The sequence below is a fragment of the Verticillium nonalfalfae genome (assembly GCF_003724135.2).
Source record: "Verticillium nonalfalfae strain VnAa140/NRRL 66861 chromosome Unknown scaffold_45, whole genome shotgun sequence".
Lineage (NCBI taxonomy): Eukaryota > Fungi > Ascomycota > Sordariomycetes > Glomerellales > Plectosphaerellaceae > Verticillium > Verticillium nonalfalfae.
Genome location: NW_021167270.1, coordinates 11,691 through 34,639, shown reverse-complemented (window position 1 = coordinate 34,639; position 22,949 = coordinate 11,691). Strand labels below are relative to the sequence as shown.

Sequence of the window (22,949 nt, the reverse complement as noted above, 5' to 3'; positions counted from 1 at the left end):
GATAATGATTACCTAGTGAACGGTGTCGAACGGAGGTGAAGTCGTCCCGTCGGAGGGGCGCAGCATGGAGTGGTTGGGGGCGTCATACCCTAGACTTTGATTTTAATACCAAAACAGTAAAAATACTATGACTATATCACATTGTGACTGTTCGGGTCTCTCTCTTTTCTTCAGTGTTGCGTTTGTGGCGGCGAAGTATTGATCACGCCCAAATTCCCTTTTGCCATGAACGACATCTCACTGTGGAACGACTACGTCCTTGGTGGTGTCGAGCTCCTCGTGCCGCCTAAGATCCATGGGACGCTCCAGGAGAGGCTTCACATATGGGTCGAATGTCTTCCAGTACGGGTTCTCGAGATGGTACTTTTGGCTCTGTGGCGACGGATCTTGTCAGCGTGACGGCACAAGGCAGGGGAAACACATATGGAAGCGGGCACCACAGCCCGGACCGCACTCACGCTCTCCTGCTCGAAGCGCTCGACAATGGTGAAGGCGCGGGGGTCGTGGACGTCCTGCATGACGAACCAGTTGACCGTCTCGCGGTCATTGACGTAGACGCGGGATGCCTCGATCAGCTTGGCCTTGATACGGTCGATCGAGTCCGGGTGGTCGTTCGCGTAGAGGTGCACTGTGATTGTGTAGACCATCTTGGGCGGTTCGTCTGCTCCGAGGCGAGACGAGGCGGGCGCGTGAGTGGGTGCGTGGGCGGGCTGACTACTGGGGACACGGTGCCGAAACTATGTCGTGCTTCGTGCGTAGCGAGCTGATGGGTTGTGTGGTCAGGATGAGGGGATGGTGAGGTTTTGATATGGTCGTGAAGCGGGGTGGAGGGGGTTCAGCGATACGTCACGCGAAGGGGTGGGCGGGGGAGGGAGGGGCAGCTCCCCTCATGCAGCTTGTTGGGCTGGATGGAGGGGTCAATGGATCACGGCACGGCAGAGCTGAGGGTGTTTGATGCATGAGAATGGGGTTTTTGCTCTTGTTCGGTTTGGTCTGGGAAACTGAGTTTGGGGCTTATGCGGGCCTCACGCTGCGGGTTCACATCGCGGATGATTCGTGTGTGTCTCTAAATCTGTGGAAGGGGGTGAGGTGGTTGGGGTCGTCGCGTTTCCCACGCGATACGTGGGGCGGAGCGAGAAAATGAGCAGCGATGGGCTGAATGTTTTGTTGAGGCGATCAATTGTGCACCTTCACCACCCAATTGCACTCGGATTCGGAGTGGCTTTCTCAAAGGACCCAAGCTGCAAGCAGAAATGGGCGCCAATGGCGTCTCAGTCAGTGCTCACGCTGGCGAGTTGTGATGTCGCAGTCTGCGCGCAAAACTTTTTGGGCATAGGTACCTGACGCTGAAAACACGTGATATCTCAATCCACCTCTGGCAAGCTCCATCTTCAACACTACACCCACCATGAGCCTTTCATTGCCAGGCTACTACTACGGTAATTCCCTACCATTCTTGCCGAACCCGACTTCGATGTTAACGTCATGTAGATGAGGTCAAGAAGAAGTACTTCAAGATTGAAAAGTCGCATTCGGCACCTGCCTCTGCCGCTTGGTCTGCCGCCAATGTCAAGCGTCGAAAGATCGAGAGCGAGCACACCGCCGCCGAGCACGCCCGCGCTGAAAGGACAAAGCGCAATGTGAAGCGAGCAAGGGCTCTGCACGAGCCGCTGCTTGGTGGGTTCCTCGACCGCCAGCTTGGTATCGGATCTCCAGACGTCGAGGTGTCTGCTGCAGTATGGGCATCAGGGCTTGTTGATCGGCACCACGTGGGATTCGTGGATAACGTTCCAAGAGATACCATGCCGAATCTTGGATGCTTGTGGATTGGGGGTGAAGACGCGAAAACCGGCGTTGGGGTTGCTTACACGTGTGAGTGACGGCGATGAAGCGATACGTGAGGTGGCTAATCGAATGAAGCAGCCTTGTCAGAGTCTTCCTCTGTAAGAAGCACGTATATTCATACAGACAGCAGTGGAATGTCAGTGCTCTCCTCGTATCAATCCGTGTCTTGACTTCTGACAACTCCAAGAGTGGGCCGGAGAACCTCAACGACGCAGCAACGCATCACCACGACCAATCTAGTCTACGAGGAGCCTGTTCAGTGTAATCAGGTCTCTTCGATCAGCTACCATCGACCCTCTAATCGCATCCTCGTCACGACGCGGGAGCCGTCATCCGATCCTGGTGTTCACTTCTTTACACCGCGAGTAACTTCGCCCACGGAGGATAGGCCCCTCTGGGAGCTCGGGTCCCCTAGGTTGCGTATGGTTTCCTTGAACAAGGCTCTTTCTTCTTTGGGATACGGCGACTAACATATATAGCAGCCAACCACTACAGGAGTTTTCGTATGGCGCCAGGCCGTCGTGCGTACTCTGTCAATCTAGCCACCCCAGCCCCAACCACTTCGTCCGAACTGATTTGTACGCTCGCAACCGACGACGGCATCATCCGCCTCACGTCCAACAACAATATCAGCTGGATCACACCCAAAGCTGATGGGGCCCACCAAAGGCCTCCTTCAATGGACGTCCTTGCCCAAGCCTTCAACGTCGCAAACCCCTCCATACTTTACGCCGGGACCCGGTCGTCCACAGTGAGGACGCTCGACCTCCGTGCTCCCCCACAGGCATGGAGCTGCTTTAAAACTGCCAGCGCCGTCACCCATCTACGTTCCCTCGAGTCCAATCCCAACCACATACTCGTCGCTGCCTTGCGATCGAACCTCCATATCTACGACCTCCGCTTCCTCAGAATGGAACCAGCGGCCCAGACGCGCTCCGAAGTCCCACGGACGAAGAAGAGGAATCGTGGCCGCGACCACGGACGGTTCACGCAGCCCTCGGGCCCGGCAGTGGTTCAGCCCGCAACACCAGTGCTCACCTTCCCCGAATACCGCAATGAAGCGCACACGCATATTGGTTTCGACGTCAACCAGGACGTGGGTGTCGTAGCCGCGGCCCACGATACGCACGACGGCCGCGTGGCTCTCTACTCGCTGCGTTCGGGCCTGAGATTGCGCGCCCCGGCCGTGGATCGTGCGTCAACGAGGGGTCCGGTGAGAAGCCTGGTGTTCCGGAGTATGCCGATGGAGAGGCATGCGAGTCTCTGGATCGGTCATCAAGGTGTGGTGAAGAAGTATTCCGTAGGCGTGAGCGGGGAGGATGATGAGGCTTGAGATGAGAGCTACCATGTCAGAAACGTGCGAGGGAGGATGCTTCCAGCAGACTATCCATAGGTGTCGCTATCGACAAAGCAAGACGACGGCTGGGACTCAGGGAGGGTACTCATGGACAGGTTGTCAGATGAGTATGACAGGGGCAGGCGCTCCAGTTTGTAATGCATGCGACTGGTTGACATGCAAAATGATACAATCAATATTCCACCGCGGTTCGTACAGGATGTATCCTACAGATGAAACCCTTTGCACCTAGAGTCTTGCACAGAATCGTGCGTGCAACCATCACGCCTGGAAGAGGCCTTTTGAGGTTGGGGACGTCGCCCCCTGGTCAGAATGCGACCTATTATGCGGCCGCCCGACCACTGATGCCATAGGCTAAGATGCACCTGAGCACCCCAAATACACACTAATTGGCCAATGCATAAAAGGGAAGTCTCGAACATCAAAACTCGACGATTCTCAGTATGGTCGCGTACAGAACATCAAAACACCAAAAACATACAACATCAAGGATTCGCTGGTGGTCACCCACCCAACTACTAGTTCGACCCTTACTGGCTTATCTATGGGAGAGCGGACGGGATCCCGAGTTCTCCAGTAGGTATGGTCGTATGTGCTTGACAACAGTCTCAACAGTAACCATATACTCTGCAACGTGGCGAACCAAGGATATGATGGCCCGTCACATTACCGCTGTTCACGTCGAATGGACTCATGATACATAATGATGGTCAATGAATAGGTCCATCGTTTCTATGGCGGCGGGCCTGCCGCCGGGGCCCACACAAATAACCCAAAAATTCCGTCCTAGGACACCCCCTTGATCTCCATGTTTGCCCAGATCAAGTCTGTTGCCCTTCGCCCATTGCTTTTCCCATATCCTTCACTCCACCAATTTTAGTCATGTGTTTTTCCACCACCCTTCCCGAAGTCCTAGAGTTGTGGTCCAAACACAACATGCTTTGCCTCTAAAAAACAAAACTCCAAGGAATCTCAGTTCCTTTGCCCACCCCCCTTCCTCCGGCCGTTCCCATCGAACAACCGGTAACGCCGTGCCTCCAGCTGCAGGACGTTGCCTGATTATTACGAGTATATAAGTCAATAATAGGTGAAAGAAAGCAGGAGAAGAAGATCATGGCACAATGACCAATGGCATGGTCTCGAGTGCCGCGTGGAGGAGAAGACAGAAAAGTGCATTGCCGCTTCTCCCCGTACGAAACCCTACCGCCTCTCACGCGGCCGGCAGCTCTTGTAGTTATACGTACCCTCGAGCCCCGGGAAAGTCTGGGCGAAGGCGTCCCCAAGGGTCCAGTTCTCGAGCCGGCGCATGTGGCGCTCGAAGACGGGGTTGATCATGACGTCGTTTGAGTCTGGCACGACAAGCAGCGTGTCCGTTTCTTCATAGGGCCAATTGAGCGACAGCGTGGCAGTGAAGGGAACAAAGAACATGTCGAACATGTAGTCCGGGCTGAGGTGCTCGCGTGCGAGGTGGCTACGCATGAGGGGGAACGGCAGGTGGTCGATCCAGGCCGGGTGCTCACACGAGAACTGCTCGGGGACGGGCACGGCCCAAGATGGTAGCCGGTCGAGATTCTCCTTGCTGGGTGCAATCTGCCAGCGCATGATGAGGAACATGATGTAGAGGACGGCGACGCGCTCGGGAAGCTTGGAGAGATCAGGAAAGGTCGACAATATGTCGGTGAAGACCTTGGAAAGCGGGTGGGAGTATTTGCTATTGGCGGGGTTAAGGAGGGACGAGACGGAAGGATAGCGGGGGCCAATGATCTCTTGCGTGGGCAAACCGTCGGCGGCACGCTGGCGGCGCTCATGCAGGAAGTCAAGGAGGAGGCTGTCGAGGGGACAGGTGGGGCCACAGTTCTTGAGCTCAGTGGTCATGTATCCACTGGGCGCGAGAGGAGGCCGCTGTCCGTACGGATTTTCGCCCGTGTGCTCAAGCCCGAGCCGGCGCGGTTGGCGGGATCCATTGGAGGACGTCTCTGCCGGGCTGCGTGCCACAGGAATGACTCCGGTCCAGTCATGCTTCATGGGCACGTGATGGAACTGAGCAGTGTCCTGGGCTCCATTGAGGCCGTTCTGGATCTTGGGGAAGTTGCGGTTGGAGTCGAGTAAAAAGTCGAGGCCGAGCTTCTCAGGGCCGAGATCCAGGTTGTGCCGGAGGTTGTGGCGCTGCTGGTTCAGCATCTTGCCCCGTGCTTGCTGGTCTGCCGAGTCGACGTGCCAGTTGGGATGGTGGTCGACAGAGCCTGGAGAGTGGGCGCTCCCAGGAGTGGACGAAGTGTGGACGGAAACGGGAGGGTTTGCATGCTGCGCAGGAGCATAACTCTGAGCCGTCGGCGAGCTGTATGTCTGCTCCGGTGGTGGCGGGCCGGATGGCGAGGTCAGGAGAGGCTGGATCAACGACATCATGGTCGCCAGGCGTCGTTTGATATCGGCATTCTCAGCCTCTACAGCCTCCTTGGCTCGGACGGCGGCTTGAAGATCTTGGTACGGCTGCTGGGATGTGAGCTCCTGGATCTTTTTCTCCAGGTTCTCAATCTGGTTCTTGGTCCGCTCACGAATAGCCCTTTGAGCTTCTCGATCTAATTCATACGTAGAAACACAGGTCAGCTGCCGTCGCAGGATGGTTTGGGGGGGGGGGGGTATTCTGCGCAACAGGGGCGCCCAAATAGAGGCAACAAAGACATGCAAAAGACAACATGGCATACCGTTGGCTCGCTTCTTGGCCAGCTGGGCCGGGGTCAGGTTGGCCACGCCACGAGAACCAGGTCCAGTTCGGCGCTTCTTGGCCGAGTCGGCCTGGGCGCCGCCGGGGTCCTCGGCATCGGGACTGGCGGCGGAGGGGCTGGGCCCGTCGACCGGCGCGGTGCGCTTGTGGCTAGGGAGGGAGGTCAAGTTGGGAGTCGCTGACGAGGCCACAGAAGCGGCAGGGCTGGGCTGGCTCGCTGCATCGGATGCCATCGAGGCATTCCCAATGGGAGGAACCGACCAGAAGAACGAAAGAGAGGAAGCAGGGCCAGGGTTTGGGGCGGGCGATCTGGCTTGGCTAACAGCCAAGCTGGCAGGATGGGCGAGCAACAGACACACAGGCCGGGCCGAGGTGAAAGGTGGAGTGATCGGTCCTCTGTCTATCTCTCTCCAAGACGGCCCATGTATTATCGGTCGAGATCCGTGGTGGGTATGCTGGGTGGTCGCGGACCGGTGGGTAGAGCCGCCGCAGCGGGGACGTTTGTGTGGGTAATGCCAGCGCAAAAGACCCAGGCTAGAGGGCCGAGGAGGATCTTTTCGTCCGGCCTTTCACTGCTTTTCGCCTCAGCCGTTGGACGCCTGTTCCCCTCCCACGCCCACTCCTGCTCCTACTCCGGCCGGTGCCTGGGTCACTCGTCTGCCGGTCCCCCACTTGTTATCGGTCTCGCACAAGAAAGGAGCGAGACTGTTCGGATCGATCGGGGTTGGTTCGTGGTCCGCCGTTCGTGGTTCGTTCGTACAAGGGTAGGGGCGCAGTGTGCGTGTGATGGGCTGACAGACGCTGGTCTGCGCATCTGCGCTGAGGCGAGAAGGGAAAAGCGAACAAGTTCTGGCCTGCTGCGGGTGGGGGGCTGGCCTATGAGAGAGCGTCTGATGAATCAGGACGGCTGAGTCCCATTCGTTCTCAGCCTTGTCGCCCGAGTCATGAAGATTACGAGTCATGCACGTCATGTTTTCGATGAGTCAGCAGTCTATGATTTGGGTAGGGATACCTGTAGGTTCATGGCATTTGGGTAGGTGAAGGATGTCTCGTGGTGATCCAGTGCCTTTTTTTTCTTTCTTTTTCTTTTTCTTGCAAAGGCAAGATCATGGTGGCTGTTCCCAGTTACCTCAGTCTCTACAGCAATCATTGCATGGTGGCAGACCAGTCAATCGAACTCGTGGTATCATTTCGTCGTCGCCCAAACACCCCAAAACCACCAGCTAGCTACCCCTTCATCGCCTCCACAAACAGCTCCCTCATCCCCTTCAACAGTGCCGCCAGCTCCCGTGTCTCATTGACTCTGTCGAGCACACGCTCGACCCTTTCCCTCTCCAGCTTGGGTCGGCAGTGCTTGACATCGTAGTCCCGGCTCGCCGTGCTCAGCTCGAACCACGCCTCGCGGTCCCAGTCCTTCTCGTCGATGCATGTGTACACAAACTTGAGGCGGTCGTCGTGACCCGCCCCCTCGATGCGCAACCCCAAATTCTGCTGCCAAAACTCGAGCTCCGGCACGTTGAACCGCGACTGCGCCTCGAGCTGCTGCGCGTATGCCTGCTGCGCCGCCATGCGCGCGTCAATCTCCTTTTGCGTCGCCGCGATCTGCTTCTTCAGCGCGTTGCGGTGCGCAGTGTGGCGGTCGCGCTCGTCGGCGAGCTGCGCGATGGCCGCCTGCATCTCGCGCTTTTCGGCGTCTTCCTTCTCGACCGTCTGCTGGTGTGTGCTCGTCTTGAGCTGGAGGATTTCGATGTCCTTCTTCTTCATGCGCTGGTCCTCTGTGGCATCTCTGTTAGCTGGGTGCACAAGGCGGGCGAAGGACAGGGTCTATCGCCAGACGAACCCTGTAGCTCAGCAATGTTCATGTGAAATTGGTTCCTCTCCTCGAGCACACGCTTGCGGCCTTGCTCTATAAAGGCGTCGAACTTGACAGTGAACTTGGCCATGCGATCGCGCAGGTCGTCAAAGCCAAAGTTGATGTTGGGCAGCGTGTCGGCGATGGAGGGGCCTGTGGCCATGGGCGGCGGCCTCGAAAGGCTGGACGACATGGAGGGCTCGAATGCAGAGGCCATGGTGTTGCTGTGTTTTGGTATCGGGTTCCGTTCTTTGATGCTACGGGAGATCGTTTCGGTGTGGTGTATTGAATGCTGCCGCCTGTGGGGGAGTTGCGACACGATGCTGCTGTTGATTACTGTTGACGATCGCACTGATTCGCGAGAGATTCCGTGTTTAGATGCGACGCGTTGCTGGGTCAACATTTTGGCAGGGGTTGGCTGACTAAGGCGACATCCTCCGATCTGCAACCTCAACCCCGCCATCGACTACATGCCTGTGAGCCTTCCATTCTGAAATACCACCTCCCCTCTTCCTCCTCAGTGTTCCTTCAGTAACTTGCAGCACGAAATCCTGAGCTTGCGATCGACATTATTGGCCGATGGTCGATGGTCGATTTCAATGCCTCATCAAAGTACGCACGGATTGCCTCTGATTTCCATGCAGGATCATCCACCTTCCTCATCTGTCGAGCCCGACCCATCTCGGAAGCATCATTCCCAAGAGCCAATCCAGGGACATCGCCGTCTTTGGCAAACCAAACAAGTGCCGATGGCGGTCATCTGAAAGTGCGGGGCAAATACTCTCCGGATGTTCCAGTAATGCCGGCTATTCTGAGCCTGCCACCAATGCAACATGGCCATCCACGTGTCGTAGCATTCTTTCTCGTCCGCAGCCCATCACTTTCCCAGATGAGAAGTTCATCCTCTGTGTTATTCCGCTACAGATTGCTGCCAGTTTCTGTCTTGATCGTCCATCAGTCTCATTGTCGCACTCGCAAGGCCGATGGCCACCATGGCGCCGTGGCTAGGACCACAACGTAAATCATGGAGCAACCACTCTGTGGACGCTTGACCCATTTGAGCGCATACTTGATAGTAGACAGAGGAGAGCCATCGATCGGCAAGTGCTGCAGACCTCCCTACGTCCTCTGGCTGACTCCACCTGTCAGACCAACTGTGCACGTCACTTCAGCCTGTCTTTCCATACAGCAAGTTCCGAGTGGTCTGCAATCCTACCTTCCTGTTACCAAGACGCCCTCAACCTGGCAGCACCATTTCATTTGGAATATGATATTCATTTTTCCCGTAGGAGAGTGAACTGAGACGAATATACAGCGAAACGGCTTTGCGTCATTGTGGAGAGGAGCGAATTTGGCTGTCTCTTGGCGATCCGACACTGAACATATAAAAGACGACGGATATAAGCTTGACATCGCTGTTGATCGGACAGTACAGTTGTTACATGACTCTCGCAACTCAAAACAACCATGACTTTCCTTCACACCAGGGCACTGGTAATGTTTTATCACATTCTACTCGCCTCCCTGCTTGTCCAACCTGCCCGTTCCCAAGCCCAATATGACTATATCGTCGTCGGCAGTGGCCCAGGCGGCGGGCCCTTAGCTGTCAACCTGGCCAAGGCTGGCCATTCTGTGCTCCTCCTTGAAGCCGGTGATACTAGCGTCGCTCAAGGGTCGGGCCAATACCCATCCTCTATCACATGGGACTTCTTCGTCAAACATTACGAAGACGACGCCAGAAACGTAAGGAATAACCAGGTTACTTGGCGACTCCCTGACGGCCGGTACTGGACTGGCAACAAGAACGTTCCCGCCGGAGCACAGCTGCTCGGTATTTACTATCCTCGAGGCGCTACTGTCGGCGGTTCAAGCATGATTAATGCTATGGCCACTCAGCTGCCCACCGATAGTGATTGGGACTATATTGTCAACCTGACAAATGATACCTCATGGAGGTGAGGCTGTTCTCTATGCGCCTTTAACTTCGTCAGCGCTTACAGTTCAAAGTGCGGCCAACATGCGGAACATATTCGTACGAATCGAGAAGAACAACTATCTCCCTGTCGGGACTCCAGGGCATGGCTTCAATGGCTGGTTTCAAACTCACATTGCTCCTACATTTGGCGGCATCACTGGCGTCGTTGGCGATGTTCTTCGTGCCATGGCCACCCTACTCGGCCAGGACCCAAACCAGATCACGCAGTACGCCAGTCGTGATAACAACCAGCTGAGCAGCACCCGTGATCGTGAAGTCGGGATCTACGGCCTCGCTCGCCACACGCGTTCCAACGGCCAGCGCTACAGCTCACGCGATTATGTCATTGAGAGCATGAACGCTGGCAGTCTCCCACTGACTCTCTCACAGAATTCACTCGCCACAAAGATTCTCTTCAACACCTCTGGCAGCAAACCTCGCGCCACTGGCGTCGAGTATCGTGTTGGGCGTTCCCTCTACAAGGCGGATGCGCGCTACAACGGCGCCCGGGGTGAACTGCGCACGGCTACCGCGCGGCGCGAGGTCATCCTCGCCGGCGGAGCCTTCAACTCTCCCCAGCTCCTCAAGCTAAGCGGAATTGGGCCCTCCGACGAGCTGCGCCGCTTCAATATACCCGTTCTGGCTGACCTTCCTGGAGTTGGCATAAACATGCAGGACAACCAGGAGATGCCAGTAGTGGGCCGCCCACAAGGCACAGCGAGCGGCTTCGGCTCCGGCGGCTTCGTCATGTACCAGACGGACCACGCACCCTACGGCGAGCGCGACGTCTTCCTCATGCACGGGCCGTACGCTTTCCGTGGCTTCTGGCCTGACAGCCAGGCGAACACGGGCCTCAATGCAGGCGACCGCGGCATCTACGGCGTCTCCATCGTCAAGCAACACCCACAGAACCGCGCCGGCACGGTCCGGCTGCGCTCCAGCGACCCGACGGATCCGCCCGACATCAACTTCAACCTCTTTAAAGAGAAGCGGGAGATCGACATGGGCGGCATGAAGGACACCGTCGCCTGGGTGCGGCGCGTCTTCGCCAGCACGCGCAGCCCCTCGGGCCCTGTCACGCCGCTGGAACCGCCTTGCGGGCAGGTCCTCGCGACGGGCTACTGCCGGGACCAGGCCGTTGACGAGCGGTGGATCGAGGACCAAACGTTCGGGCACCACCCGACCAACACATGCGCCATTGGCGCTGACGGGGACCGGAACGCGGTGCTGGATTCCAAGTTTCGGGTCAGGGGTGTCGAGGGGCTGAGGGTTGTGGATGCGAGTGTCTTTCCGAGAATCCCAGGCGTGTTTCCTGTTGTTGCCACATTTATGGTCAGCCAGAAGGCATCAGATGATATCATTGCTGGTGTTTGATGACTCGGTCTTGATGGCTCCTTACTGACAAGGTTGTGCTCGTGGGAAGACGCGATTATCAGACGTAACACTTCGCAACCATATTCAACTCAGAGGGCACAGTTTTGCAGCATGTTTGTCGATGTGTTCTAGCTCTGCATGGATATTAGAACAGTTCTGAATTACTCTCGTTTGTTCAGCAAGTCTTGTACTTCCGACATGTCCTGAAAATATTTATCAGTGATTCGGTGACGAGGTCCATTCGCGGTCTGCAAGCAATAAAAATGAGTGATGAAGGCTGTCGCATTGGCTCTCCACAAGTCAAAGCGTTGTAGGTCATCGTGAACGTCATCTGTATAAACACAATTGAGCAGTATTCTACTCTAGATCCCGACTGTCATATGAACATCGCACATCGAGCTTTTGAAAGTCTTATTTTGAGTCATCAAGAATCTTCTTTTGCATGCTTGTGCTCATCTTGTCCACCAAGACATCAGTGTGACGGGGGCGCATTCATTCCCAGTGCACATATAGTGAAGCAGGGAAGCCATCACTGACCTCTTTTGATTCATAGCATAGCTGTTCCCGACCCTGTGATGAAGACCACATACCTGGCTGGTCTTTGTGGCCGATCACCTGCCGCAGACGCTGAACGCAACAGTCCCAGTGAATCGTATAGCAAACACAACTGAGTGTGACAGCACAAGCAGGCATAAATTAGCGCGCTCGGAGTCTTTCGTCCATGGAATCATCAATTCGAGGAAGAAAACCAAAAGATGCCTCAGACCTTTCTCACCATGTCTTCCACAGCAACAATCTACCTCCTCTACACCATCCCACCCCATAACCTCTCCATCCGCACCCTGCCCCTCCCCCTGCCCCCTGCAGCCACCCGCGCAGCCTTCCTTGCCGCGCTCGCCGAAGAGACAGACCTCCGTCTCACAGACCAAAACGTCACCCTCTACTGGACTCTCCCCCACGGCGCAGTCCGCATCGCCGGCGGACCCTCCCCAACCACAACCCTCCTGCCGACGACCATCCCCGTCATCACGCCCCTCACGATCCCGTACGCGACCTGGGTCCTGTCCCCCCAAGCCCTCGTCACGCCCTGGACGGTCGTCTCCCTCCACGGCAGCGGCTACTACTACTGCTACTACCACCACCACCACTACCTCGGCGCCAACATCCAGAGCAGCCTCGTCGCGCGGCCGGCGGTGGGTTTCGGCACCGGGTACGCCACGGCGCGAGTCGCGGCTGCGGTGCCGGCGACGATGTATGGCGCCGAGCCGTCGCGGCTCGAGGTCTCGGCCGTCGTGCACGTCATGGCGCTGCGGCATGTCTCGGAGGAGCAGTGGCCTGGTTATATAAGCTTCGGAGGGGGCGGCCTGCGGTTATGCGTCCTCGTTGACGTCGAGGGGGCGAGGGCGCGCAGTGGCCTACAGCAGGACGATGTTCTACCTGACAGGGGCGGGGACCAAACTCCTCTGTATACCGCGGCTGATGCGGAACAAATTTGAAAACAGAGAGGCGCGTAGCTGGAGGGAGACATGTGCGTCACTTTGACGAAGTACACACATAGTCACATCGAGTCACAAAGCCATGGCACAGAGCGCTTCCAATTCATATGGTATGAATCATCCCCAAAAGGAACTAGGTATTCGAGACTGGGGATAACATGACATGAAAACAAAAATCAAACGGATGGAAAGAGCCAACAAAAAAGGACTTGACACAAAAAATAAGAACCGAGACTGCCACGCCGATGATTTCCACCGCACCCCGCCACCCGTTTCACCCAACTACCGCCGATGATGACAACAGCGGATGAAGTGATAAAATACCAAAAAAAGGACGAAAACGATTTGAAAAAGCAGCAAAAAAAGACAAACGATCTCTTTTTAGGGGGGCCGTCTCCTCCTTTCCCAGCGCGACAAAATGACAAACCACGGGATACTCCTGGAAAAATAAGAGGATGAGGACCAACCAAGATACTGACTGGACTTGTGATGATAGCAAAAGAGTAAAAATCAGATGGACAGCGGATGATGAGCTCGAGAGCAGTCGTTTCCGAGCGTGATATCGTACACGGTAACTTCATTGGTTACCTGCATTAACCGTTTCCTTGCGCCTTGCGGATATGGATCATTGTTGTGTTGAGATTGTTTGGGTGGGGAGGGGGAGCGATATGCAATATTTCCATATCAGCAGTCGCTATTCGTCATGCGGTCGAATTGGCCCTAGTTTGCGTCTTGATAGAGTGGGCGCGCGACTTGATATAATCGCCATTTTGGTAGGGAGGTGGGTGTGTGTGTGTTTTTCTTCTTGACTCGTGGTTTTGTGTGATCAATGACCCAAGAGTAAGTAGGATCATGGATTGCCGGCCATGAGGAATCGCTGGAATGCTTCGCCGGAAGCAACGGACGGTGTACTCAGGCCTGGAACCCGAGAGAGTCGACACGAGACGTCGGCATGCTGCAATAGACGAGGCGCTACCGTGTCGTGCGTTGTCAATGACATTGACTACATCATGTTCAAATCGAATATGCCTTGTCACATCATCACGCGGGGTTGCCCTTGACTCGCTTGGGCATTCTCGGCGTGGGAGGCTTGCCCTTGTTGCCGACGCCGTTCACCTGCCCACCAGGTCCCGACTGTGGCGTTGGCGCCGAGGAACCATCGTCCTCCGTCTTGACCCCTGATGGGCGTCTCCTCTTGTTGGATGCCGGTGACGTGTTGGCGCTCGGCCCGCTCGAGCTTGTGCCTTGTTGGCTCTGCTGCAGCTGCATACCGGGTGCCTGCATCTGAACTTGCGCCGGGCTACCCATGATGTGAGGCGATCCAGGGAGCTGCATGTGCGGCTGGGCAGGGCTCGCTCCCACGCCCCCTGGCGGCATTTGCGGGACCGGGAACTGCCCGAAACCCGGGGTGCGTGGCGGCCCTTGCTGCATAGGCTGACCATTCATGTTAGGCTGGGGTTGGCTGTTGATCTGGTTGACGTATTGCTCGAGGGCGAGGTAGGGGCGCATGCCAGGGTGGCTGTGAGAGAAGCCAAACAGCGGGTTCATCTGGCCGAATACCTCAACGATCTGCACATCCTGGTTAGTGCCAACCCTCTACTGCAGGGCCCGCGGGGATCCATACCTCGAGGAACTGGAAGACTTCCTCCGTAACACCCATGCCCCTCTTAACGGAGGATTCAGGGAGATCCACCAAGGCTTCTGGGGGCGGGTTTTGCGGCGACTTCAATGGCCTTGCCTTGCCCTTCTTGCTCATTTCTGGCGACGTCTTCGAGTCTTGCGAATTGACCTTGTGCCATTCCTTGACCCAGTTGTGCGCGGGTTTCGCTGATTCGATGACAGATTTCCGAGAAATGTATTCCTCGTGGCCACTCGTGACAAACTCAAAGAGCTCAATCTTTTGCTCGTGGTCGAAATGGGCTCGCACAGTACCAGTCGCGACAAGCTGTGGATTCATGTTAATCTCGGATGCGGCATGGCCTCCAGGCCAAGAGCAAACTTACGTGTGATCCATTGTCGAACCAGTACACCAGGCTCGACTTTGTGTTCTCGATCCAGTGTCCATCGCCAGGAAGCGGGCGGTCAGTGGTGCCCTTTTCCATGATCAACTGCATGTTCTTGACGCCGCTGTCGAAATGGGTGTGGAAGTATCGCGCGAGTGCGGGGTACGAGATTTCGTACTGCTTATCCGACGGATCCTCGTGGTCGGTGATATGAACAGAGTGTCGGAACACGCCTTTCGTAGAGAAGAATTGGTTGACAAACATGTTCCAGTACGACAAATCATCCTTGCCTCGTGATCCCTAGAGTGTCATATTAGCGATTGTCCTTCGCGTCTTGCCGGCCAACGTCCTTACGGGAAAGCCGCTGAGGTGCTCGCTGAACTGCATGAGCTTCAGCAAGCAGTGCCCCTTCATTCCTTCCCTCCTCGCCTGCTGAGCCTGCGCTTGCTGCTGGGCCAGGGCCATGTTGTTGGCCATGACGGCCTGCGCTGCCGCGTGTTGAGCCTGCTGCTGTGCAGGGTTCAATTGCTGCTGGGGCTGCTGCCCCGGCTGAGGACCTTGCGCCTGGTTCTGGGCTTGGGGAGGCTGAGGCTGCTGATTTGGCTGGGGGCCGGGCGTCTGCGACGGTGTGGGGTGACCTGCAGACTGCGGTCCGGCGGGTTGGGCCGCCTGCTGTTGCGGTGTCTGCTGTTGAGGCTGCGGCCCACCGGGCTGCTGCTGCTGTTGCGGAGGCTGGCCTTGTTGCTGCTGTTGCTGTTGCTGCTGCTGCTGTTGCTGCTGCTGCTGCTGGGCCTGTTGGGCCTGTTGCTGAGCCTGCTGTTGTTGGGCCTGTTGCTGCTGAGCCTGCTGCTGTTGCTGCTGTTGCTGCTGCTGCTGCTGCTGTGCCTGCTGCTGGCCCTGTTGCTGTGCCTGTAGAGCAGCCATCTGTGCTTGCTGGAGGCTCTGCATCTGCTGGGCGCTCATGTGCACCGGCTGGCCCGGCTGTCCACCTTGCTGCATCTGCTGGTTTTGCGCCACTTGCTGCTGCTGCTGGAGAGCGATCTGTTGAGCCAGCATGGCTTGGTTGTGGGCATGCTTTGCGGGTGGGGATTAGCTCGCGCTTTGGACGATGGGATCGTGATGGGACAGGACGGGACTCACAGGCTGCATCCTAGCCTGCCTAAAGGCGGCCATCTGCGCCGGGTTCATGTGCACGCCCATGGGCATGCCATTGACGCCGACCTGCATGTTGGACTGGAACGCCGCCTGCTGGGCCATGGCGTGTTGACGAGCTGCTTGCTGCTGCTGAATGAATCGCTGATGCTGTTGTAGTTGTGCCATGGAGGGGTTGCTGCCGACTGCCGGAGGAGAGATATGATGTCAGCAGGCACTCGTGCGATTGAAAACGAGGCAGGAGAAGAAGAAGAGGAGGAAGAAGAAGAAGACGAAGAAGAAGAAATGGGTGGGATGGCTACGGCGGTTCGCTGGGTTGGATGGAGGGAAGATGCTGATGCGTTGAAGCTGACGGTGATGTAGATTGAGATGGGCACTTACAATTGCCAAACTGACCCTGCTGGAACATCTGGGCCTGTGCAGGGTTCAAGTGCTGGAGTGCGTGGGCATTGGGCGCGCCTGCGCCAGGTGGCATGCCACCCATCATGGCGGCTGGGTTGACCTGACCTCCTGGGCCCGAGACGGCCATGTGCATCTGTTGAGGCATGCCTCCGCCGGGCGCGCCCTGCTGGCTCGGATTGTGAGGCATCCCAGGAGCCATGGGATGGCCAGGAACACCGGGGTGTTGGTGCATGCCAGCAGGGTGGCCTGCGAAGGATGGTCCCATACTCATACTGGTCATCATGTCTTCTTTTAGCCGATCATCCACCGTGTGGATATCGACGCTGGCCCCTCCGCGTTATCGCATGCGCTGGCTGACCCGAAGCTATCTGTTGTTGCTGCGACTCGTCGAGATTGCGGTAGACAAAAGATGCGGTACTGGGAGCGTAAACGCGATGGAGGCGGTCGGTGCGCGCGGAAAACACGGCACAGGGTAGGGGAGGTGCAGCGCTCAGAAAGGTTGTAAGATGCAGACTGCAGTATGTATTCTGATAAAGAGGGTGCGTCGTTCGTCAGAGGAGTTGTGGGAGCGCCAGGTGTAGTAGAGGGACGCGAGAGCGAAGATGCATCGACAGATCTTGGGAATAGCGAGTGGGCGGAGATAGCGTCGGTCGGGTGTCGGTCGGGGAGAGCGCGATGCGAACGGTAGTGCGACAGAGGAGAGGAAAGGGGGGGGGGGGGGACGCCGTGCGGAATCGCGTGCCTGTGCCGTGCAAATGGTCGAGACCTGGAGATGATGACTTGTGGGCGAGATTCTGTTGATCGTCAAAGGGGACGTGTCGCGACAGCAGGCTGCGGTCGAGGGCGAGCGATGGAGGAGGATCAAGAGAGTGGGAAATGGCGCCGTGGATCAACGACAGTGGCCGTGGTGGCGTGTCAGGTCGTGTTGTTTCGTGTTGTCGGCCGACTGTGCTCAGGGACGTCGAGTTTGTTCGTCCGAGTGCCAAAATTTGGGTCGTGTCCGGCTGCAGGGTGAATGTGACAGAATGTCGGATTGCAGGTCCCCCAGGCTGTGTGGTTTGGTCTGTCGTCGGTCTCGCTCTCTCTCGCAGTCAGTCTCGCTCGCGCTCTGCTGACCAGCCCCGTTTGTAGAGAACCTAAGGTCGGAGAGGTGAGAGGGTGAGCGGGACGGACTAGGACTGGGACTGGGACTGGGACTGGGAATGGGACTGGACGGGGACTGGGTTGGGGGACTGAGACGGGGGACAGGGCACCCGCTTGTGTAGAACAGGGAAGGGTTCAGTGGACGAGAGACAGACAAGCTTCGGGGGCTCCGTGTGCGCTCGACTTGCAAGGAACGGTGCCGTGGGAAAAAAAAGCAATCGTCACCCTCTCTCCGAAAAGACTTCCTTCGTAAACCAAAGGGGGCAGCCCCGACAAGGCGATAGGACGCTGATTACAGGGATCTACTGTCATGTACCGAGAGGGATGGATGCCTTTGGTTGCACCAGATCGTCCGGGGATGTCGGCGTGGGAAAGTCCCTGGAGCTTGGGGGGCTTGGGGGGCTTGGGGGTTTGGGGCTTGTAGAGGGGGAGAGGGGGAGTGGAAGCCAGAAATGCAATCCGGCGAGGTGCCAGTCTCGGCTAGTAAGGCGGGAGCCGATCAGAGAGGGTCAGAAGGACATGGAAGCACTCGTCAGCCTGGAAAGGTCGCGCAAGGAGCCGGGAACCATGGCAGAGGAATGGCGGCCGCTCGGGGGATGGCCATCGGACCTGGTGAGGACTGGGCTGTTCTGAGTCCCAAGGAGGGGGCCGGTGGCTGAAAATCGCCAGATATGAAGCTAACATGGCTATGTATATGCGATTACCGGGATGATTATCACTTTAGCGGCGGACCCTATCCGTGGACAAATGAAGCAAGGGCCGTCGCTTTTCCGCTGAACAATAGCCCCCCCTGCTTTCATTCGTTTTCGTGCCTGAGAGACTTCTTTTGCCAGTGGCCTGCAGCAAACAGGGACATGCACTTGCTCTGCATGCTCTACATGCTCTGCAAACGACCGCTCCAAACGACTACATGGTACTGAGCTGGTGCGATCAAATCCTCTCGAGGCTATCGGAACTCCAGCCCTCGATGGCCAAAAACCTTCCTAGCTCACATAATACTACCTATAAGGTATAAGCTTCATATCCGTAGTGGCATCGTGAGGTCACGATATCTGCCAAGCTCCACTTTCTGTCAAGTCTGCCAACTTGCTTCAGGCACGTACATCCAGGCAGCTAGCCGGCTGCCTAGCTGCCTGAGGCATCCCAACAGAGATGCCGCAAATTCGGATTCGTCTCGTTCGGAAGTCGGCCACCTATCCCGGGTCACGTGTGCCGGCACCGTGCGCTCAGCATCCAAAGGTGGACCCACCCAATCCCAATCTCCAGTTTATTTTTTTTCGTCGTGAACTCTCACCATAAAAGCTTCTTCTCCCGCCGCCAATGCCGGTATCTCAGCCTTCCTCTCCAACCACAACCTTTCCACCACGACGAAACTGCCACCCGACTCACCAGCCGAGGCCTTACTTTTGGTCGCGATGCTTGTTCGCAAGTGTGCCATTGCTCTCAACTAGAGCGCCGGCCTCGGGCTCGGGGAGTTGCAGCTGACAGCTTCGTCGTGTGTGGTGATATCTTCATGGTAAGCTCACACCTCCTTCCCGGGCTCCTTCCGAGCCGCTCCTCCCACCCGCATTGCTTTCCCTCAACCCCCCCCACCATCGAATGATGATACACACATGTCTTCAATTTCCTCTGAATCGCCCATGAGGAAGATCAACATCGGGCTCCCTTCGCAAGGAGCCTGTTACTTGCCAGTATACTGTGTCTGACTTTTTGTCGCCATCGCACATCTTATGAGCGGCCCGCAAGAGCAAAACCAGCTGACCTGTTTCCCTCTCAGATCCTTCTCCTGTTTCTCTTTTTCTCTCGGCAATTACTCCTTGTCGAACTAATGCCAAACAGCTCAGCTAGCCGTAGCTCCGCGTCACAGGTTGGTACCCTTTTCCTCTCCTTGAACGTTGTTTTCCCAACCCCCCCCCCAGATGTCGGTGATGAAAGTTCCTACCTTAACTTCGCAGTTTCCTCTCGAGCTTCTAAGAGCCTTTTGAAGCAAATGAGGGTTTACACTTCCTTGGATGACTGAGACATCATGAAAAAAATCACTTTTCTTGTTTGCAGAAACGTTCAACGAGCTTTCGGCTAACATTTATTCTTAGGATCTACTGAAAATTTGGTCCTGCCATATTTATAGATGTTGCTAGTTATGACCAATACCCATTTTCATCATCAAACTTGACGCGTCGTGTGACCCCTGTCGCGTGAAACCGTAGCAACGTATTGTCCCAGTTGCAGATGCACAGTCAAAGCGAACCCTCCACAATCTGGATTGGGACGTGATGCATCCGTATGGTGTGCACAAATGGGAATCGACCTTGGTTCTATGTACGTGCGGTTCGTCACCTTGTGAAATGTACATTGGACCGGCTGCCTCGCAACATGTTCGCGGGCGCAGCTTCCATTCTCATCATGCCGTTGTCCTCATGGAAAGGCATGATGCCTATATCTCGTTCTGTACATCAAACCCGCCAGACCCCTAAAGCCATAAAATATCAACGCCCAGAAGATACCCTTTCCAGGATCCGTCCCAAGCTCAACTCCCATCCGTTTGTTGTGAGTGCAAATGCCCAGTCCGTTGCGAGCAGCACCTTGTCATCCTTCATGCCGACATCCTACACCCTGACGCCCTCTCTGGTTCCCTCGGGCACGACATCTCTCCTCACCCGGCCTCCCACCATGCCCCTACGATTCCGGCCTGTCCGTCCGCGTCCGAGCCAGTTCAGCTTGAGCAGCCGGCAGAGCTCCTCCATCTTCTTGTTCCCCTCGTCGCTCCCGTCCCCGGCGACGCCCACGCTGGCCAGGATGCTCATGCACTGCAGCATTCGCCCGACCATTTCCGTGACCTGCTTCGAATCCTCGACGTTCTGCTCCCTGACGCTGCCGAGGACCTGCTGCGAGCCTACTGCTCCCGACGACGGCGTAAATGGCCGCAGCTGCTGGTCGCTGCCGCCGCTGGCATAGCTGACGTTACTGATGGCGCGGCTGCGGCTGCTCACGGCAGCGTTCCCGCTGTTGCCGCCGTTGCTGCCCGCCGCGCTGACAGCCTCGCCGAGGAGGGTGGTCGAAGTAGAGCCGTAGCTGGCGAGGGAGGGGTCGAGGCTCATAGCGGTGCCTGGGCGGGCCAAACCGAGCTCGGATTGTGTGGCCGGGCTGCTGGAGAGGGCGCTGATAGAGTCGGAGGCAAGTGCCATGTTGCCGAAGCTCGACGGGAGAAACTCGAGGGATAAGCGGGAGAAGATGGTCTTGAGATTCTCAAATCGCGGAAGGATGATTCTGTCGCGGTAGGCGGCGAGAACTATGCGACGAATGTCGAGGACCGAGGAGGCTGGGTTCACGCCATCGCCTGCAGGGTCAAGCACGCCACCCCAAAAGTCGTATGCTTGTTCGGGTGTCATGAGGGCGCCGCAGCCAGAGAATTCGAGATCCAGGGGAAGGAAAACAGCCTGCATATACGGAAGGATGGAGGTGTAGGTGATCAGCCACATCTCAACGAGGGCTGGGATGACCTTGTCCTCCTGTGTCCGTCGCAGAGTGTGATCGAGCGAAGCGAATCCCGTCATGAGAAGTTCTCTCAGATCTTCCAACATGATGGTGGGTGACCTGCGTTGTATGCAGTACTGTATGTGTAGATTGACCAGCCGATTGTAGTCCTCGACAGGCTGGCGCAGGTCTTCGCCCTCAAAAATGACGAGCATTTTTGCCTTGAGGAATGGCCAGGCATCATCAAGCGACATGTTGTTCAGCCCGTACTTGCCAGACTCCGTAGGATCAACCCCGGGTGTGAGCGAATAACTCGACGCACTGGGTAAGCTGCCAGGGGCGGGCCACTCTGACTGCAGATTGAGAGTCGACTCGCTGTCCAGCCGGCTATCTGACCTCTCCGTCTTCCTGTCTTTTCGACCCTTGGCGAACGAAGACGAGGTGGCAGCTGCCTGCCCTGCTGGTATGTTGAAGCTGTAGAGGCTAGTTGGCGCGTTTGGGTCTGTTGGTTTCGAATTGCTCGATGCTGAAGACAGGGGCAGGTGGTAGTCTTCCTTCAGTTTGTTCTTCTGCCGAGACAGGAAGTTGTGCTTCTTTTCCTTCTCTTTCCCCTCCCTCTCCACCAGCGTATCCACAGGTCTGATCGTCGCCGAGGACGAGTTGTTCAGACTGTAGATTGACTGGGCGCTCGGGTCGACGAGACTGTTGGTGCTGAAGTTCCCCCTTTGAAGGGAGGCAAATGCTGATCCAATCTTACTGGGACTCGGAAGAGGTTTCTCCTTGGACTCGCCCTTCGTTCCGATCTTCACGGGCCTTGAAAAGAGCTTGACCTTCGACTTCTCCTTCTCCAGCTTTGCCGGCCTCTGGTCTAAAGCTTGCGGTTGCGGCGGAAGTATGGGGCTCGATGGGTGTTGTGGCAGTCCCGGTGACGATTGGCCTGATCGAGGATAGGCAGCGTTGGCCGCCGAGTGGGCGGCAGAAGAGTGGTTCAGCAACCCGTTGTGGTATGAATGATTTCCGAACCCGCTCTCGCGTGGCCCGCTCGCTTCCGTCAGACTCAGAATCGGTGGACTCAGCGGCCCCTTGCCGTTGCTTCCCCGCCGCGCACCGTCCTCGCCGGGTGCGGGTACGGTCTGCGACCGCTGCCTCGTGTGCGCGCTGTTGTTCTGGTGTTGGAAGGCAGCCTGTGCTGCAATCTGACTCGCCGTGAGCGCGAGATTCGCAGCGGGCGGTTGGACCATGGAGATGTGGGAGAGATTCGATGTGCTTGTCGATGGCAGGGTCGGTTCGAAGAGACCCTGTGTCTGGCTATGCTTCCTCGAGTGGTAGCTCTTGGTCAGGGGGCTCGCGGTACGGACGCTGCTGTTGGACGTCGTATTCAGGTCATTGGTGTTGATGTGAGGTCGCTGCGCCGTGGGCCTGGAGAAGTTCTGAAGACTGGCGGTGCTGCCGTTGTTCTGGGAGGCGAATTGCGAGTATATGGGTGTGCCGGCGGGTGCGCTTGGAGCGTGGTTTCGTTGCTTGGAAACGTTGAGGGTCAGGTCTTCGCTAGATTCGGAGTCGAGACGAGGCGCCGGACGGGGACGTTGAGGTGGGTGCATGGCAGCGGCGGCGGATGAAGCGGCGGCAGCTGATCCTGCCAATGGACTGAAGCTCCCGGGAGCCCGGGGATTGGGGCGTGCTGGTTGCATTGTCTTTGACGTTTTAGGGAGCTGTTACATCTTGGGTCTTAATGCGAGACGGGGATCGACTAGGTTTAGATGACGGGGGTAGGGCTTGGATGATGTCGCTGGTGTCCCCGGGACGGTGGCAAGACGACACGTGGGCCGTCTGCTGTGGATTGACGTTATGTGTTGTTGTGATTGCGAAGAGGCAAGATCGAGGTCTGGGGCGCAGTGATGGAGGTTGGAAGGAGGAGAGTTGGTTGGCAGTCAGCAGCGGCTCGTCCCAATGCCGACGTGACTACCTACCTGGTAGGCATGCTGGCATGGTAGGTACCTAGCTACGTGGGTTGGGAATGACAGGCGCATCACCTATTGCAGTGCCCTGGGGCCTTCACGAGGGGCACTGGTACGGATGCAGCCAGTGGGTCGACAGTGGGACGGGCGAGCACAGACCGCCTGACCGTAGCCTGGCACCTGCTCATATGTG

At 56.9% G+C, this 22,949-nt stretch overlaps 8 protein-coding genes across 8 annotated transcripts; 3 read left to right on the top strand and 5 right to left on the bottom strand.

Moving 5' to 3' along the window:
• Positions 1-237: 237 nt before the first annotated feature.
• Positions 238-647, bottom strand: D7B24_006381 (uncharacterized protein; the record flags this gene model as incomplete). The annotated part of the gene is made up of 2 exons (XM_028640513.1): positions 238-372; positions 459-647. The coding sequence occupies 2 exons, from the start codon at positions 645-647 to the stop codon at positions 238-240; spliced, it is 324 nt and encodes a 107-aa protein (XP_028495264.1).
• A 761-nt stretch (positions 648-1,408) lies between these two features.
• D7B24_006380 (uncharacterized protein) lies at positions 1,409-3,178 on the top strand (the record flags this gene model as incomplete). Its single annotated transcript, XM_028640512.1, has 5 exons — positions 1,409-1,439; positions 1,492-1,872; positions 1,924-1,981; positions 2,033-2,265; positions 2,325-3,178. The coding sequence occupies 5 exons, from the start codon at positions 1,409-1,411 to the stop codon at positions 3,176-3,178; spliced, it is 1,557 nt and encodes a 518-aa protein (XP_028495263.1).
• Positions 3,179-4,402: 1,224 nt separating this feature from the next.
• Positions 4,403-6,160, bottom strand: D7B24_006379 (uncharacterized protein; the record flags this gene model as incomplete). The annotated part of the gene is made up of 2 exons (XM_028640511.1): positions 4,403-5,781; positions 5,908-6,160. The coding sequence occupies 2 exons, from the start codon at positions 6,158-6,160 to the stop codon at positions 4,403-4,405; spliced, it is 1,632 nt and encodes a 543-aa protein (XP_028495262.1).
• Positions 6,161-7,154: 994 nt separating this feature from the next.
• Positions 7,155-7,996, bottom strand: SPC25 (kinetochore-associated Ndc80 complex subunit spc25; the record flags this gene model as incomplete). The annotated part of the gene is made up of 2 exons (XM_028640510.1): positions 7,155-7,702; positions 7,768-7,996. 2 exons carry the CDS (start codon positions 7,994-7,996, stop codon positions 7,155-7,157), a joined length of 777 nt encoding a protein of 258 aa, XP_028495261.1.
• A 1,250-nt stretch (positions 7,997-9,246) lies between these two features.
• D7B24_006377 (uncharacterized protein) lies at positions 9,247-11,128 on the top strand (the record flags this gene model as incomplete). The annotated part of the gene is made up of 2 exons (XM_028640509.1): positions 9,247-9,734; positions 9,787-11,128. 2 exons carry the CDS (start codon positions 9,247-9,249, stop codon positions 11,126-11,128), a joined length of 1,830 nt encoding a protein of 609 aa, XP_028495260.1.
• A 776-nt stretch (positions 11,129-11,904) lies between these two features.
• Positions 11,905-12,624, top strand: D7B24_006376 (uncharacterized protein; the record flags this gene model as incomplete). The annotated part of the gene is made up of 1 exon (XM_028640508.1): positions 11,905-12,624. One exon carries the CDS (start codon positions 11,905-11,907, stop codon positions 12,622-12,624), a length of 720 nt encoding a protein of 239 aa, XP_028495259.1.
• A 1,041-nt stretch (positions 12,625-13,665) lies between these two features.
• On the bottom strand, positions 13,666-16,452 carry D7B24_006375 (uncharacterized protein; the record flags this gene model as incomplete). The annotated part of the gene is made up of 6 exons (XM_028640507.1): positions 13,666-14,193; positions 14,249-14,569; positions 14,628-14,927; positions 14,982-15,701; positions 15,768-15,964; positions 16,161-16,452. The coding sequence occupies 6 exons, from the start codon at positions 16,450-16,452 to the stop codon at positions 13,666-13,668; spliced, it is 2,358 nt and encodes a 785-aa protein (XP_028495258.1).
• A 3,478-nt stretch (positions 16,453-19,930) lies between these two features.
• On the bottom strand, positions 19,931-22,489 carry D7B24_006374 (uncharacterized protein; the record flags this gene model as incomplete). Its single annotated transcript, XM_028640506.1, has 1 exon — positions 19,931-22,489. One exon carries the CDS (start codon positions 22,487-22,489, stop codon positions 19,931-19,933), a length of 2,559 nt encoding a protein of 852 aa, XP_028495257.1.
• Positions 22,490-22,949: the final 460 nt, after the last annotated feature.